The sequence below is a fragment of the Corylus avellana genome, chromosome ca3 (genome assembly GCF_901000735.1).
Source record: "Corylus avellana chromosome ca3, CavTom2PMs-1.0".
NCBI classification, from domain to species: Eukaryota; Viridiplantae; Streptophyta; class Magnoliopsida; order Fagales; family Betulaceae; genus Corylus; species Corylus avellana.
In genome coordinates this window covers 39,404,826-39,419,721 of record NC_081543.1, presented here as the reverse complement: position 1 = coordinate 39,419,721, position 14,896 = coordinate 39,404,826, and the positions used below count along the sequence as shown (strand labels likewise).

At 35.1% G+C, this 14,896-nt stretch overlaps 3 protein-coding genes across 6 annotated transcripts; all 3 read right to left on the bottom strand.

The window, feature by feature from the left end:
- Nucleotides 1-201: 201 nt before the first annotated feature.
- On the bottom strand, nt 202-1,686 carry LOC132173871 (probable amino acid permease 7). Its single transcript, XM_059585532.1, has 2 exons — nt 1,238-1,686; nt 202-491 (listed from the first exon to the last, which is right to left on the bottom strand). The coding sequence occupies exons 1-2, from the start codon at nt 1,326-1,328 to the stop codon at nt 223-225; spliced, it is 360 nt and encodes a 119-aa protein (XP_059441515.1). The 5' UTR covers nt 1,329-1,686; the 3' UTR covers nt 202-222.
- A 1,103-nt stretch (nt 1,687-2,789) lies between these two features.
- On the bottom strand, nt 2,790-11,005 carry LOC132173584 (vacuolar cation/proton exchanger 2-like). Of its 4 annotated transcripts, XM_059585102.1 has the most exons (15): nt 10,695-11,002; nt 10,546-10,586; nt 10,049-10,203; nt 9,510-9,776; nt 9,359-9,426; nt 9,238-9,266; nt 8,289-8,485; nt 7,975-8,187; nt 6,137-6,271; nt 5,379-5,495; nt 5,191-5,244; nt 4,360-4,476; nt 3,392-3,485; nt 3,193-3,239; nt 2,790-3,061 (listed from the first exon to the last, which is right to left on the bottom strand). In XM_059585102.1, the coding sequence occupies exons 3-14, from the start codon at nt 10,091-10,093 to the stop codon at nt 3,217-3,219; spliced, it is 1,359 nt and encodes a 452-aa protein (XP_059441085.1). In that variant the 5' UTR covers nt 10,094-10,203; nt 10,546-10,586; nt 10,695-11,002; the 3' UTR covers nt 2,790-3,061; nt 3,193-3,216. The 4 variants fall into 4 exon arrangements, 3 of the variants coding, with proteins under 3 accessions (XP_059441085.1, XP_059441084.1, XP_059441086.1); XM_059585101.1 differs by having other exon boundaries at nt 2,790-3,239; nt 10,695-11,001; XR_009439325.1 differs by lacking the exons at nt 2,790-3,061; nt 3,193-3,239 and adding an exon at nt 4,003-4,113 and having other exon boundaries at nt 3,397-3,485; nt 10,695-11,003.
- A 2,695-nt stretch (nt 11,006-13,700) lies between these two features.
- Nucleotides 13,701-14,293, bottom strand: LOC132176721 (oleosin-like). Its single transcript, XM_059589004.1, has one exon. The coding sequence runs from the start codon at nt 14,237-14,239 to the stop codon at nt 13,799-13,801; it is 441 nt and encodes a 146-aa protein (XP_059444987.1). The 5' UTR covers nt 14,240-14,293; the 3' UTR covers nt 13,701-13,798.
- Between the last annotated feature and the right edge of the window lie 603 nt (nt 14,294-14,896).

Genomic DNA, 14,896 nt, shown 5'->3' with positions numbered 1-14,896 from the left:
AAAGATCTCCAATAATCCAAACAACAAATTACTGAAAATTCGGATAAAAGCTTTGAAAATGGAGTATTCTTTGATTTTTTGTTAAATGCATGGGTCCACTTTTTTTTTAATTAAGTTCAACATGGAAGACAAGTATAGCTACCCAGTATGGCAAAATAATGCTAGCTGTGTCTGCGTCATTGATTGATGGGCGAGAGATGTGATGTGATGACAAAAAATAAATTAATTAGAAAAAATGGGATTGAATCTCTCACCCAAATACAGTTTGACAGCCTCCATATAGGACCTGATTCTAGAGGGGCCATGTTCAGGATCAGGGTATCTATAGCAGTCACACAGAAGGTTTGTGGATACAATGGTTATGCCTGCAAACGCAATCATGAGCAGTGGACCTGCAATCCACCCAAGCTGAGCCACGCTCCAAGCAAGAGACAAAACTCCTGCCCCAATCACTCCTGTTATTACATGTGCTATAGCCGTCCACTCGGTCCCTTCACAAAATATATCAATATTAGCCCAAATAATCAATTACACCAAAGCTTAAAACTTTAAAATAAACTCTACTTCATAACTGCTGATTTGGCCTACATGCTGTTAATTAAAATAAATTACAGAAGATCTCTTGTAGTTTTTTCAACATTTCAAATTTAATTTCAAGCTTCAATGTCAACACCATGATTTGTATACTGCGTGTATTATGAAGAGAACTATGCACAATGATAGTGTTTGGACCATTTGTTCTCTCTCTCAAAAATGCCAACTGCCAATCTAACCTACCAAACACTGCCGCAGCAGCCAAGAGTAAAACCACCCAGATTTGTGTAGTGCATTGCCTAATCATGTGTTCGGACGTGGCATTAGGCAATAAGTCAATAAGGCTGACAGTTGAAGAGAAAGATATTTTATGCCATCTGAATTGTTTTGGTTTGTTTCCAACAATTGAAGAGAGAGATATTTCTTCCTTCACATTTCACCAAACGGCTCTGCTGCTAATATGTAGCAGCAGATAAGGCACGAGCACATGCAACTTCTGTTTCCTAGAACTCGTTGAACAAGAAAAAGAAATTCTCAAACATATGATTTTGGCATCTACCCAGAGACAGGTTCTCAAAACTACATATACCCAAAGCAGAAAAAATGGAAAGCTAGCTGTCGTTTGCTTGTTTATGTTCATGATGATCGAAACATATTGGAAAAAAAAGCGTGAAGAATGAATGAAGATATTTCCTTAAATTACCAGTTCTTTTGCGAGGGTCCTCCTGATGGTCATCAGGTGATGAAGGGCTACTTAGTAAGGGTGCTTGCCGATCTTCTTCTTCACCACCCATTTCTCTTCCTCAACAATTATCAGATTCTACTGCAGTGGGGGGCATGGATCTATCAACCGACCTTATAATATATGTCATGGAAAAGTTGGGCAGCCTTGGTAGCAGTAGCACCAAACTTTCATATAATCAATCACTTGAAAAACAAACACACACCCATCAAACTCAAAGCTCAGAAAGGATTGAAAGTAACATGTCCTCAATTGTGATTGGAGAGCTTGGAAAACCCATGTCAAATTTCTTTAAGATCTGAGTCCCACGTTAAGAAAAGTCTTTCAATCCAACCCTCTACCGTTTGAAGTAAAAACAAAAAAAGTCTTATGCTTTTCGTATACGCATCAACCCATGGGTTGAATGTTTGGTGGAAGGTAACTGCTGCTGCTGCATGCCTATCTACGCGCCATTTATACTTATGCTCTCCGGAATTTGATTGGAGTTTGCCACAAGAGGTCAACAAGAATCTTTGAAGGATTCTCTTTTTAACAGAGAGTCAGAGACGGAATAATGTAGAGGCGTAGGGGGCAACTATTTGAAACTCCTGCATACTATTCTAGGATTGTTTAATCTAACATGTTGGCAATTTTTTAATACTTGCAATACAAATCCAACATAAATTTAATGGGTTGAAGTTAATGGTTATGAGCTGTTTAATTAAATGAGTTGGGTTAAAGTTAACTTATATAACTTTATACTCATACTTCGACACGATCCGAATCTCACACGTGAACACTAATTGTGTACCAGTTCTAGTTTTAAGATAAAGCGGGCAAGGGTGTTGCTTTCAAACCTAATCTTTGAAATTTACTTTATATTTTAATTAAATATTTTATATGTTATTAATTGAGAATTTGAACCCCATGAAAACCAAAAGTCACTCGCAAATTCACGGTAAGAAGCCGCAACAAGAAAAAAGCGATGGAACAACCGACACGACACCATCCTTCATTCCTTCTGTGGGCAGCCAACAGATGGAGCTAATATGCCTCATGGTCGTGATTGGTCTGCCCCCACTAATACGACGTTGAGTCACATCCACGTAATTCCAAAGTTTTTCCCAATCAAAATCACAATTTTTTGGCAAATATTTTCCGACTTAAAATTACCAAGATCCCACCATGCACATAGAAAATATTGTAGCGTTCATTTGGTAAAGAGTGCCTTTTACTTTTTAATTGTGATAAAACATAAAAATAACAATAATTTTGAGCGCTTTTGTAAGAATTGTGTTAATACTTTCTCTAAAGTGTTGCCAAACGCTTTTTCATTTTCCCTTTCTATTTTTTGTTTTCAAAACAAGAATATTAACCCTAAACATAAAACACTATACCACATCGCAACACTTTTTCAACCAAAAATCAAAAATCAAAAACCAAAAATACCCTCTTAAAAATTAACAAAAAGAGCCAAGGTTATTACGCTCTGGGTTAGACTGCCACCGTAATAATTTACCGTTTAAGAGTAAAATGGTAATTAATTGGAACATGTCATTAATTAGAAAATAAAAGAAAGAATATAATGTAAAATAACAATAATGATACAAAACAGAAAAGCATCAGTTTATGGTAATCCTAAAACCAATGCTCTTATCACCAGTCCTGATGGTTTCCATCTGTTTCGAAGATTCCCATTCATGGCGATAAATTTACACCTTCAAATAAGATGGAAATCTTCCCTTTTTTTTCTATAATACACTTCTTGTTGTAATCTAAGCGAACATGTGGTGTCCAAGCAGAAGGCTGAAGAACAGAGAACATAATAGGCAAGAAATCGGTTATCTGAATTTACTCAGAAGCACAAGCAGGGAGAAAAGTTGAAAATTGAAATATATACAATACAGCAGAAAGGACCGAAGCTGTCGGAGATCAACCTTATGAATCAATGGCTTTATTGACTATGTTCCTACTTGACCACCATCTGCAAAATAACCAATTCAATGCTAATATGGTCACCCCCGACGTCAAGATGAGCTTTATATGGCGTGTTCTTACAATGACAAATGTTCAATTGAAACCAGACTAGGTGAAACTTAAGCAGGAGAAACAGAAAAGCTTTCATTTAGAACTGACCCGCTGAAGAATCTACATGTACAAAGAAACTTGCAGCGACTATCAGATAGCAAAGTATAAGCATTAGTCCTTTAAAGTAATTAGAAGTTCCTTCCTGCAAACAAAACATTGGAAACATATAAGAGAAATTATTAGCACAAGCTTGTTCACAGCACACTGGGCAAACAACACAACTTAGAATGCAGGAGGACTTTACAATTTGGCACCATCGACTTTGAATTACAGCCTCTCGTGGCATACATATAATATTTTGGGATTAATTACACTATCCATTTGTTATTGGATCAAATTTGAGTTGCCCACCTGTTGTTTAAAAATTTGCACTTTACACACTTAGGTCACATTCTTTAATTCAAAATTCTCATGTGCAAATCACATGCCAGATCCATGAAACTAGGAGCGGCAATTTTTTACATAATCCACGAACTTAACAGGTTAAGGTTGAAAGATTATACCCATTTAATTAAATGGGTCAAGTTATAGTTGACATTAGTAGACTTATACATATATCTTGACACGACTTGAACTCGACACACAATGTAAGGTTTGACAATTTTGACACGGCTCATGAACCCAATACGAAATTAGCTAGATAGAGTTGAGGGTCTGACCCGTTTAATTAAATAGGTCAGGCTATAGTTGATCTATATAGTCTTATATCCATGCCTCAACACGACGCGAACCCGACAATCGAACATGAATTGTCAACCTATATTGCCACCCTACATAAAACACCATAGCAACCTTATCACGATCTAAATACATTGAAGTCGTGTACCAAAAACAAAGACAATTAGATCTCAGGTAGACAACATTCAACTCTAACCAACAGGTTGGCAACTTGAATTCAAACCAAATAACAAGTAATGTATAATTTCCCCTATTATTTAAAATACTTCCTTCTTTGAGAATGGAACATTTTTAGCAAATTATAGAAATTCATTTTTCTTAGTAAGTGAAATGCAAACCTGGAGCAAGAAGGCTACGACCAAGACAGTTATAAAAAGTGTTGCTGTCTCGAAAAGATGAAAGTTTAAGTCCATAGATCGCCCCATAATCCAACCGACAACTACACAAAAAGGAATCTGCAGCAATATAATGACGATTTTAGAAGATTTTAACACCAAAAGAAAAATATTCAACAAAGTAAGTCCAACAAGCACAATCGTCAATGCAAAATATCTCATTAATGAATGAGTCATCCAAGCACGAAATGAATTATATAGTAATGCCATTCCAATGATAAGATGGATGCATGAACAACAAAGCATATGAGAACCCGATTATGCTCTAAACTACCGGCAACAAAAAGGCAGAAAAGAATTAGAATATGGTAATGGAATTTTTTGGAGCTAAATAAAGAGAGTAAGACTTGAAATCAATGCCCACCTACATCTTAGGCATGCCTCCATGGTTATACGTATATTTGTCAAGAAGCAAGCGGGTGATCATACACCAATTACTAATATACTTTCAAAAATGAAAGACATTAATTTCAAAAGTACTGAAGAACCAGAATTATCACTTCCTTTCCTCTGAAGTTGCCAGTCCTAAATAAGAGTACCTCTGCTACCATGCAGAAGCACTAAACATATAACGACTCGTCCATAACATAAGAGATATTTTAAATAGTTCAAACAGCCATACAACTTCCAATGCAATGCAGAAGCACTAAACGTATAATGACTCGTCCATAATAAACAGATATTTTGAATAGTTCAAACAGCCATACAAATTCCAATGCAAGTTAAATCTAAAATGTAAATAGATAACAAAAAATCCATCTGGTTAGCACCTACCCCAAACATCGATATCTGTGTTGATGATCCTATTGCCACTCCTAAGGAAATGTCCTGCAGAGAAACTCAATTTTTTTTTTTTTTTTGGATAAATAAATCATTTCATTGAAAGGTGCAAAGGGGCGCAACTCAAATTATTGCAACCGATTGTAACAAAAATTGTTAGAAGAAAATGTCCAAAAGCTTACAAGCTTGTCTTTCATGGCAAACATAATAGCACTTGCATGCTCTGCAGCATTCCCTACAATAGGGAGCAAAATAACACTAATAAATGCAATCGGAATATTCCATGCAACAGATGCTCCCTGCAAACCAAAAAGTTCATCAATCAAAGACTAGAAGAGGAGCAAAACGATGTCAGTAGAATAACACTATGAAACTTTCATTCAACTACAATCTTAAATAAGTAATCTATCCAATAGAAACTCTAGAAATCCCATCACTTTTAGTCTGAAAAGGCAATGCTTGCAAATTTGCAATAACCAATAACAAAGAGATGAGGCAGCAAAGAAAATGAAAGAAGTGAGGGGGGTAGATAGATGATGGTGCTTGATGAGACAGGCTTTCAACAATCCCATCAAGTCATCTAACATTTTGCTCAAGGTTTCATTTGTGAGGGTTTTGACCATTTGAGTAACGTCTACGACTAGCTTTCAACCGTATGAACAACTGCTCCTTTGTCCATACTTGCAACCAGTCAATAGCCCAAACCATGACAGATATGTAACAATCGGTACAATGCCAGCACTTGATATAACCATATAAACATGGCCAGACAAAGTGTAAAGTGCTGTACATAACATGTGTGCTTGAAGAATCTAATTGTAATGCGTCCTAGAAAACCAAAAGAAAATCAATGATATTCTTTCAACCTGCTTGCTCCTTCAAAAAATATGATAATAAATATTTCAAAGAGAGAGAGAAAGCACGAACAGGAAAATATTACCTCTATTGCATTAACTAAATATTCAGATAGGACTGATATCCAAGCAGTCATAATAAAAAGCCAAGTTATTGATTCCCATTTAGAGATCTCTGGAGCTTCATCATCGTCTAAAGCCTCTTCGTTCAGACTCCCTTCCTGAGTTGATGACATGCATCACACCACAAATCAATGAATTGAACATTCCAAGTTTAACTGTTATAATACACAAATAAAGTAAGGCCCACTTGTAAAGTCTTAGCAAGTCATGAAGCCAACCAAATGTTGCACTGAAAAGCATACTGACTTATGTAGAAAAACAAAAAGTGACAGTCCACTAGATTAAGATGAGGAACCTGGAATATCCACAACATAAGCATTAAAAGAGGTTTGAGCCATTGATGTTTATAAGGATATGACTGAAAATTCTAACAAGGTAGCCATGCTAATGCAAATCTTCATTCTTGGACTCAAAACTCATGACTTGTCATGAAGATGACACATAAACACCCACACAAACGAACAAAACCAAAAAGAACAAAAAAAAAAAATTAGTCCGGTGTAATGTAGCAGTTTTCTTTATTTATTTATTTTTTTTTTTTTTGATAAGTAATGTTCTATATATCAAAAAAAGCGCAAAGCGCCTCTAAGTACACAAGGAAGTATACATAGGTAACCCAACCAAAACCCACACTCAAAACACCCTAAAAAAGGGGAAAAATCCAAATCTAAAACCCACAAAAGCCCAATAACAGCCCTAAAAACCCAAAGCCCCTACTGCACCTCAGGGGGAAGGAAAATGCATTTTTAGACCCACAAAACCCCCGCTGGTTTTGGCACTTAGCTGGAGAAGACATCCAACTTCTAGCCTCGAAATTTATGGAGCATTCCAAATTTTTGAGCTCCCTCTTTCCCTTAACCTTTGGAGCAGAAACATCAATTATAAGACTCCTTCCCTTAACCTTTGGAGCAGAAACATCAATTATAAGACTCCCTTATTAGGCAACTCCACAGCCTTTTCAGTTTTTTCATAATTGCATTTTTAATATCCTCTTAAATTTTTTCTATTGTTAATACTCAATCAGTCATAAACCCACAACACGAGCACACCCTTCAGCCCATGTTTGCCTGGTAAGCTAATCTAAGGTTTGTTCGCCAATCTCTAAATGAGGGTTAGGGGTTTGAAATTTGTTGAAGTTAAATAATGCTCTCTTAGGAAAATGGCTTTGGCACTATGGGCTTGAGAGAAAGGCTATGTGGAGAGCGGTGGCGGACTCTAAATTTGGAAGTTTCATGGGATGGGTGGTGTCCTAACAAGTCTCTCAGAGCGTTTGGGGTGGGATTATGGAAGAATATTAGAAGGGGGAAATTTCTCAAATCATACCAGACTAGATAGCATACTCTTGGGTGATGCCTAGTAACATCCTAGAGCTTCTTCATTGCTGGAAATTTTAAAGGAGGGGTCACCACAAAGGTAATCTGGAAAGCTATTCATGCTCTCTTTAATGTAGAGCATTTGGAGAGAAAGGAATCGGCACCTCTTTGAGGATAGCGAGCTCAATATGCTTTTTCAAATATACTCTATTTTTAGATTTCTTTTGGATTGGTTTACTGTAAATGTTCCTAATTTTGACTCGAAGAATCTGGTAGATTTGATTTGTTTTTTAGATTGAAATACTCTTTAGGTATTCGGCTCTCTTGTATACTTTTCGTGTACGAGGGCTTTGCCCTTTTCTTTCAATGATATTATTATTATTCATAAAAAATATAATTAATTAATTAATTAATTAATTAAAATAAAAAATCAGAGATAGATATAGAGAAAGGAAGAGAGATACTGTACAACAGAAAACATAGCCAACCTCGTTAAGAGGAACATATTGATTCTTTTGACCCTTTAGCTGGAAAAAAAGGTATGCAGCATAAGCAACAAGCATAATGCAACTACTAAATCTTGAAAGGGCCAATTCTGACTTCCCAGCATGAGCCTCAGTGTGGGTATAATGAAGAACAGCTGGAAATAGGAGGCCCATGACTGCCATCAAGAGCAATCCAGAGCTTACAGCAGCAGTTCCCTGCATGGAAACTTAAATCAGCTTTGTCCCGAAAGACGCACAAGACTAAAAATTAGGGAATGTAAAGATAAAACCCCAAGGAAAGCTGCTAATAAGTCCACCTTATCAAAGTGCTGGTCCTTCTTATTAAAAACAAGCCCACCACAAAAGAATGCGCATCCAAGCACCAGCAACATGTTTGACAGAATTGAGCCCAATAACGACATCTGAACAACACGTATTAGTCCCCTTTTCAGTGCATAGATTGATATAATCAATTCCGTTGCATTCCCAAAAGTAGCATTTAAAAGGCCTCCAACTGCAAATTCCAATTAACTTTATCAAAAACAAATCCAGATAGAAAACTGATTACCAACCTCTAGATGAAAATAAACAATGAGAATGACACCAATTATGCCAGCAAAAAAAGCCAAATGTTAAGCACATGCATGGATAACAATGTTGGGAGTATTACACATTGGTGCCCTTTTTTTTTCTTTTTTTTTTTTTTTTTGATAAGTACATTGGTGCCCTTTATATTGCCAAAGCAAGAATAAAACAATTACGACTGCTGAAGTTGCCCAATACCAATGCCAACCCTTCAATCCTTAAAATTAATATCAATATCCCAAATAAAAAAGGCAACTAAAAAAGTAACACAAAAATGAAAAAAAGAGAATAAATCCCTTACTACCCGTACATTAAATATTATATTACTCTACATAGACTTTTAGGACGATTGCGGCTGACAAAGAAGAAACAAAGTTCATCTCCTGATCTCTTGATCAAGAATGCATATTAAATCAAAAGTTTACTTTCCAATTAAATCCTTTTCTATTTTTCAAGTCTGATATTCTCAATAAGATCAATAAGAAGGGAGAGGGAAGTCTAATGAACAAATATCTATGGCAGTTGCAAGCAAGACTAGGGAGATACTGTGCAGAAATTGTACAGAACCAATAATTAAGTTTGCAGGAATTTCTAAGTACTGACGTTATAAAGAAAAAAATAAACCAGAGATAAAAGGTAGAAATTTACTAATTTGAATTCAGATACAACAAAAACTTTTACCTGTAGGTCCAGTGTAAAAGGCTAGCTGCCTAAATCACAATGAAAATCATTACATTAGCTACTTAACAATTCATATTCTTTCAAATAAATAAATAAACTAGAAAAAACCATAAATTCTTACTCTGTAGCATAACCCAAACGCTCAGCCAAAGGTGTTATACCCAATAAGCTCAGAACGAAGACCCAACCCTGTAATTTACCAGACAAAAATAAACAAAAACTTACTTGAACAATAATACAAATGATTCAAGGCAGGGAGAACAACCACTTACACGATGGCCAGTCATTCCCTCAGCAAGAATTGCTAGTGGCCCAAAGGGCATCAGCAAGTTGAGTTTACTTGAGAAAACCACCTTCTTTATGTTCTCATACACAACATTCCTCAACATGCACATTATATTACTACTAGCTTGCAGACCTCCAGAACACGATCCAATTTCAACCGTATGAGTAGGATGCAACTTCTGAGCATCTACCTCCGGGCTAAAATGACTCTTGTCCATGAACTCATGTACTGATTTTCCGTCTAGTGACCCCATCTGTTAATCGCCAAAAAATTATAAAATTCAAAAAAGAAAACGAGCCCCTTCTTCCTAAACGTTATTACAACAAGGTTTTATTATATGTACAAATTAAAATATTTGCTAACCATGCATGAACTAGTCCAGCGACTGGCGCTTTCAGTTTCTATGACTATAACCAAATGCATGCAATGATAAACAAGACTACCGTTACAACATTAAGGGATGTAGGATAAAGCTTCCCTCATCAAAAAGAAAAATGAAAATGAAAAATGAAGGTTGAAACTTACTTCAAGTTGAGGGAGAACGCCAACAGTCTGTAACTTATAATCCATCAGTTTCTACTACCAACACGACAATTCTTGCATTTTCATAGGAGGGCATCGCCTACTTGATGAAGTGTCCTCAACATCAAAGCAACAAGGTCCCAGAACCTCTTGTGCAGCTGATACCATAAAAACATCCTCAATTTTAGCGACACAGATTTATCCTAAAATCTCGCCACCCATTAAAAACGTTGACTAAGAACTACATTTATTTGCAAATAACCAAACTTGATTAAGCATTCCTACAGGTTGCTCCTGAAATTGTTTTTTCGTACAACATATAAAAAAGAAAAAACCATACCCTCCATCATAGCTTGTGACTTTGTTCCAAAAGCAGAAAACCCATAACACTAAAATCTCTAAAACTACGTCAAACTAAAACATACCAACAAACCCACTAAATCTAAAATCACAATCTCTCGGATCTGCTATTTCAAAAAGAAAAAAGAAAAAAATCAAACCTTGCTAATTTGGGTTGTCTGATCTGAGATTTACCGGTCATCTGCAAATCAAATCAACAACAAAAACAATGAAAAAAAAAAATCTAAGCTTTTCTACACCACAGATAAACTCTCTAACAAAAATTCAAACCACTGATAGACATAGATACATGTAGAACTTGTGCTACTGGATTCTCCGCCTTAATCGTTTGAAGTAGAGAGAAATGCAATAAGCAGTATCTGTTGGTGTAACCAAAGAAACCAAAGCAATAAGTATAGCCCCCGATCCGGACTTTCTGATCCACTCGATATTTCTTTGTAAGGTTATTTCAAAGACTTTGAAAGATGAGACGAAATACTTTTCTTTCCTTTCGTGAACGCACGAATCCGATTATTCCCCCAAGTCGCTGCCTTATTGCCGACTTGAGCAGTTTCCTAGAGGCTTCCTCAGTGTGGGTGACGATATTTTTTTTTCTTGTATAATTAATATTATTTATTGTTTTTTATTGTTTTAGTTTCTTCTTTGGGTAGAGTGTGCTGTGTCTGTGTGCGTACGAAGATAAGGCTCTATGAGAAGTACGGTGAGATCTATGCCGTTGAAGCATGCGGGATGCGCCTAAATTCTCAGGATTTGTATATATATATATAAATTTTTTTTTTTTTTTTCTTTCTAATTATGAGGATTTGAATTGGATTGAAGTTGAAGGAAATAAGTTATGGCGAGGGCGGCGTCGTTTCACCTACTCTTCAACTTCTTTTTTAAAAATTTTAAAAAATAAATAAATAAATAAAAACTTGGTATCATAATCTCCCTTGAAGGCTGATGATATAACAAATTAACAATCACGTGGCATTATTATAATAAATCAATCACAATCAAATTTAATTTCTTGACGAGTAACATGATAAATGTTACATTAATTTATAAGATGCTTATAATAAAAATTAAAATGCATAAATATTTCTAGAGATGTAAGAGACTCATAGTTATTCCTCTAACATGAGGAATATTGGTTGTTTTTCTCAAAAAAAAAAAAAGTATTCTTCGTTATTTGAATAAATCTAAAAATAATATCTTAAAAAATTATTCATCATTTTTCATTATGATATCCCACGCTGGTGTCTAGTCACCTCACCCTCAATCAAACCTTATAAGGTATTCATAGTCATCCAAGGCATACCATGTAATGACTACCGAATTAGAGATGATTCGACCACCTCTATTTAGTGGTTGAGAGTGGCGTCAACTAAGAGAATGAGCCATGAGGTGTTATTTATGTTTTGTTTTATAAATGTATTTTAAAAAAATTAGTTACAATTTGATTAATCCATTTTAGTTAATCATTCATGTGTTATCACAAAACAAATTCATAAAAGTAGTAATTTCATTACAGTTTATTATTTTCTTAGTAATACTCATTTATAGTCGTCAAATTTTTTATACAACTCACCAACCCAACATAATATAATAATGTTCGACCTACTACCGGGTCTGCCCATTTAAGTTTATTAATAAACCGTAAACGAATCAATCAAGGATCAACCCTAATAACGAGTTGACGGGTCAAATGAATAAATTCAAACTCAACAAGCCAACCAAATTACTAGCCCTAGATATAAATCATCATTTTAGCATATCGAATGTAGTATAGTATTCCTAACAACAACCAATTTGTATTATGAACGTATAGCATCCATCACTCGAAGAGTCGATAGACAATAGGCGAGGTCCAATCCTCTCTTGCTTCATTAATAAAAAATAAAGAAGTAAAAAAAATTAAGCTTTAATTTCCTCAAACCCAATGTTTGGAATATGTAAAAGGTAAAGATGAATTAAGGAGTAATTTTAAAGTAAAAGGAAGAAATTAATTATATGATTCGAATAGAATGTTGTAAAGGCTGAAAGGCTACTCAAAAGGTATTGTGAAGGCGGCTTGTCGGCCCCTTAAAAGAAAACCAGGCAGCCACCATGGAGAATAACGACATATTTAGAAAGAAAATAAAAATAATGCAATTTTATGATTAAAAAAAAAAAAAAGGAAAAAAAGAAAGAAAAAGTAATGAATTATAAAATAAAATAAAAAGAAAGCAAAATTATAAGGTAGTTTCAACGTTTAAAGTAAGACTACTTTATTATATATATATCTATAGAGAGAGAGAGAGAGAGAGAGAGAGTGCATCTCTCCCCAATATTCCACGTACCGTGAAGTTCGTGAACCTCCTAGCGAAACTATATAACATTCATTAATTAATTTCTTGTTGGTAGTAATGATTTAAGGCGTTATTTCAACGAACTTAACGCCTAGCTAGGAATAGGACTCGATCTCCAAATTAATGGATGGAGAGTGTCGTTTCATTTAATGGTCAACGTTATTATGTCAGGATTTAATTGTTATTATTGTATTTGGTGGTGTGAATAATGCCACATAATAATAATAATAATTAAACTTAAACATATTGATTAGTCATTCAACAAAATATAAATAATGTGACTTTATTTAAAATATTAATTAGAAAAGTTGATAGATTTAAAAAGACTTTACACGGTGAATTCAGACTTTTGAAATAGGCCAGGGATATTATTCATTTCAAATTAAACGAAGACATCCTATTTCGCATGCACATATAACCTCCTAAAAGCCCATTTGGTACCACAATTTTGTAAGTCAAATGCACTTTTTTAAACATTTGTTTAAAAAATATTATTTTATTTTACGAAATGCTTAAATATTTATAGAATCACTACTTAATGCCAAGTGTACGTTCTTATTGTGTTATTCCGATCGTAAGTTAATAATGTCAAGTGTTCTTATTGTGTTATTCTGATCGTAAGTTAATAATGAATATTATTTATTATTTTTTTAAAAAATAATGTAAAAAATAAGGGTCAATTTATTTTATTTTTATTTTTTTAAAAAAATAATATTCACCTACGATGTTAAGTTGTGAGACAATCATTTTGTAAATTATGAGATAATTAGAATGACTTCCCTTGGGGAGATTGATGGCGTAACCTCTAACCAAAGTTGTTAATTAAGGAGTAAACCCCACTACCATATATTGCTTAGAACTTGGAAGAAATAGACTTTAATCAAACACAAAATATCCACATCATAACTTCATAGCCTTAACAAATTATTAACCTAGCTTCTAATCCAAGAAACTATACCCCCCAAAAAAAAACAAAAAATCATTAAAACTTGGAATACATATACAGAGAGAAATACATATATACATACATACATACACACAGAATATTTACCAAACCAAGAAATTAACTCATTTCAAACTCGATTCCAGGTGTCATCTGGTGCAGATGAGCAGCCCAACCCTCGCCCAGTTTCTTCAATCTCTCCCCTGACTCTGCCAACCTCTCACCGAACGTCGACCCCACGTGATCTCCCCTGCCAGCTCTAAGCTCTCGGAAAACCCAGCCCAGAGTGGACACACCAGCCATTGCAATGGTTGCAGCCGCAGAGAAGCCAGCCAAGGCTCCCACAAGAAGAAGGGCAGCACAGAAAAGCAGAGGACTGAAGAGTAACAAAAGCGGAGAGGTTATGAGTAGTAATGCAACTGATGCAATAAAACTGAACCCCGACATGCCCAGAAGCGGCCCCCCTATTGCCATGCCGGCAACTGATGCGCAAAGCACCGACCTCCCAGATACATGTTCCTGTTGGGGTCCCTCAATATAGACCTCTTGATATTCCGCCATTAATGATTCTTCAGGTTCTTGTGCGTTGCACGACGTTTTCTCTGGTGTAGTTGGTCTTATATTATACGTACGTACGCCATACATGGAAGTGGAGCTTTTGAATACGTGTTTCATAGCTGTTCAGTTTGAATCTTATGTGGCAGTTCCGAGTGTAAATGTAGGACATGTTGGCCTACGATGTGACACGTAGCTATTGACTACTGTCCAGTTTGCACCGACACCGAATTATTTGGTATATATCATCAGAAGCAGAATTTCCCTCCAGTCAAGCTACCCCATGCCTACAGCTACAATTTTCGTCTGACTTAGATTTTTATAAATTTTTTTTAAAAAAAAAAGAAAAAAAAAAAGGGTTTATATGTGATTGTTACTCTCGCTCGGGACGGTTACACTTTTTAAAATAATAAATTTCATAAGATGGTAATACATTACTTGAAAATTAACTTTTAAGAAACAAGTTTGCCCAAACTCTCTGTTACCACTTTCAACCAAATTTTTAAGAGTATCCGCGACCACTCTAAACAATTCAATCTAGTAGTCATTGTAAGAATTCGGTAGAAGATTATCATATAAACATCAAATAAAAATATTAACCTCTAGTCATTGTTGCTTAAGTACTTTAATTGAATAATTTAGACTTGAATGTTTGTTGAATTT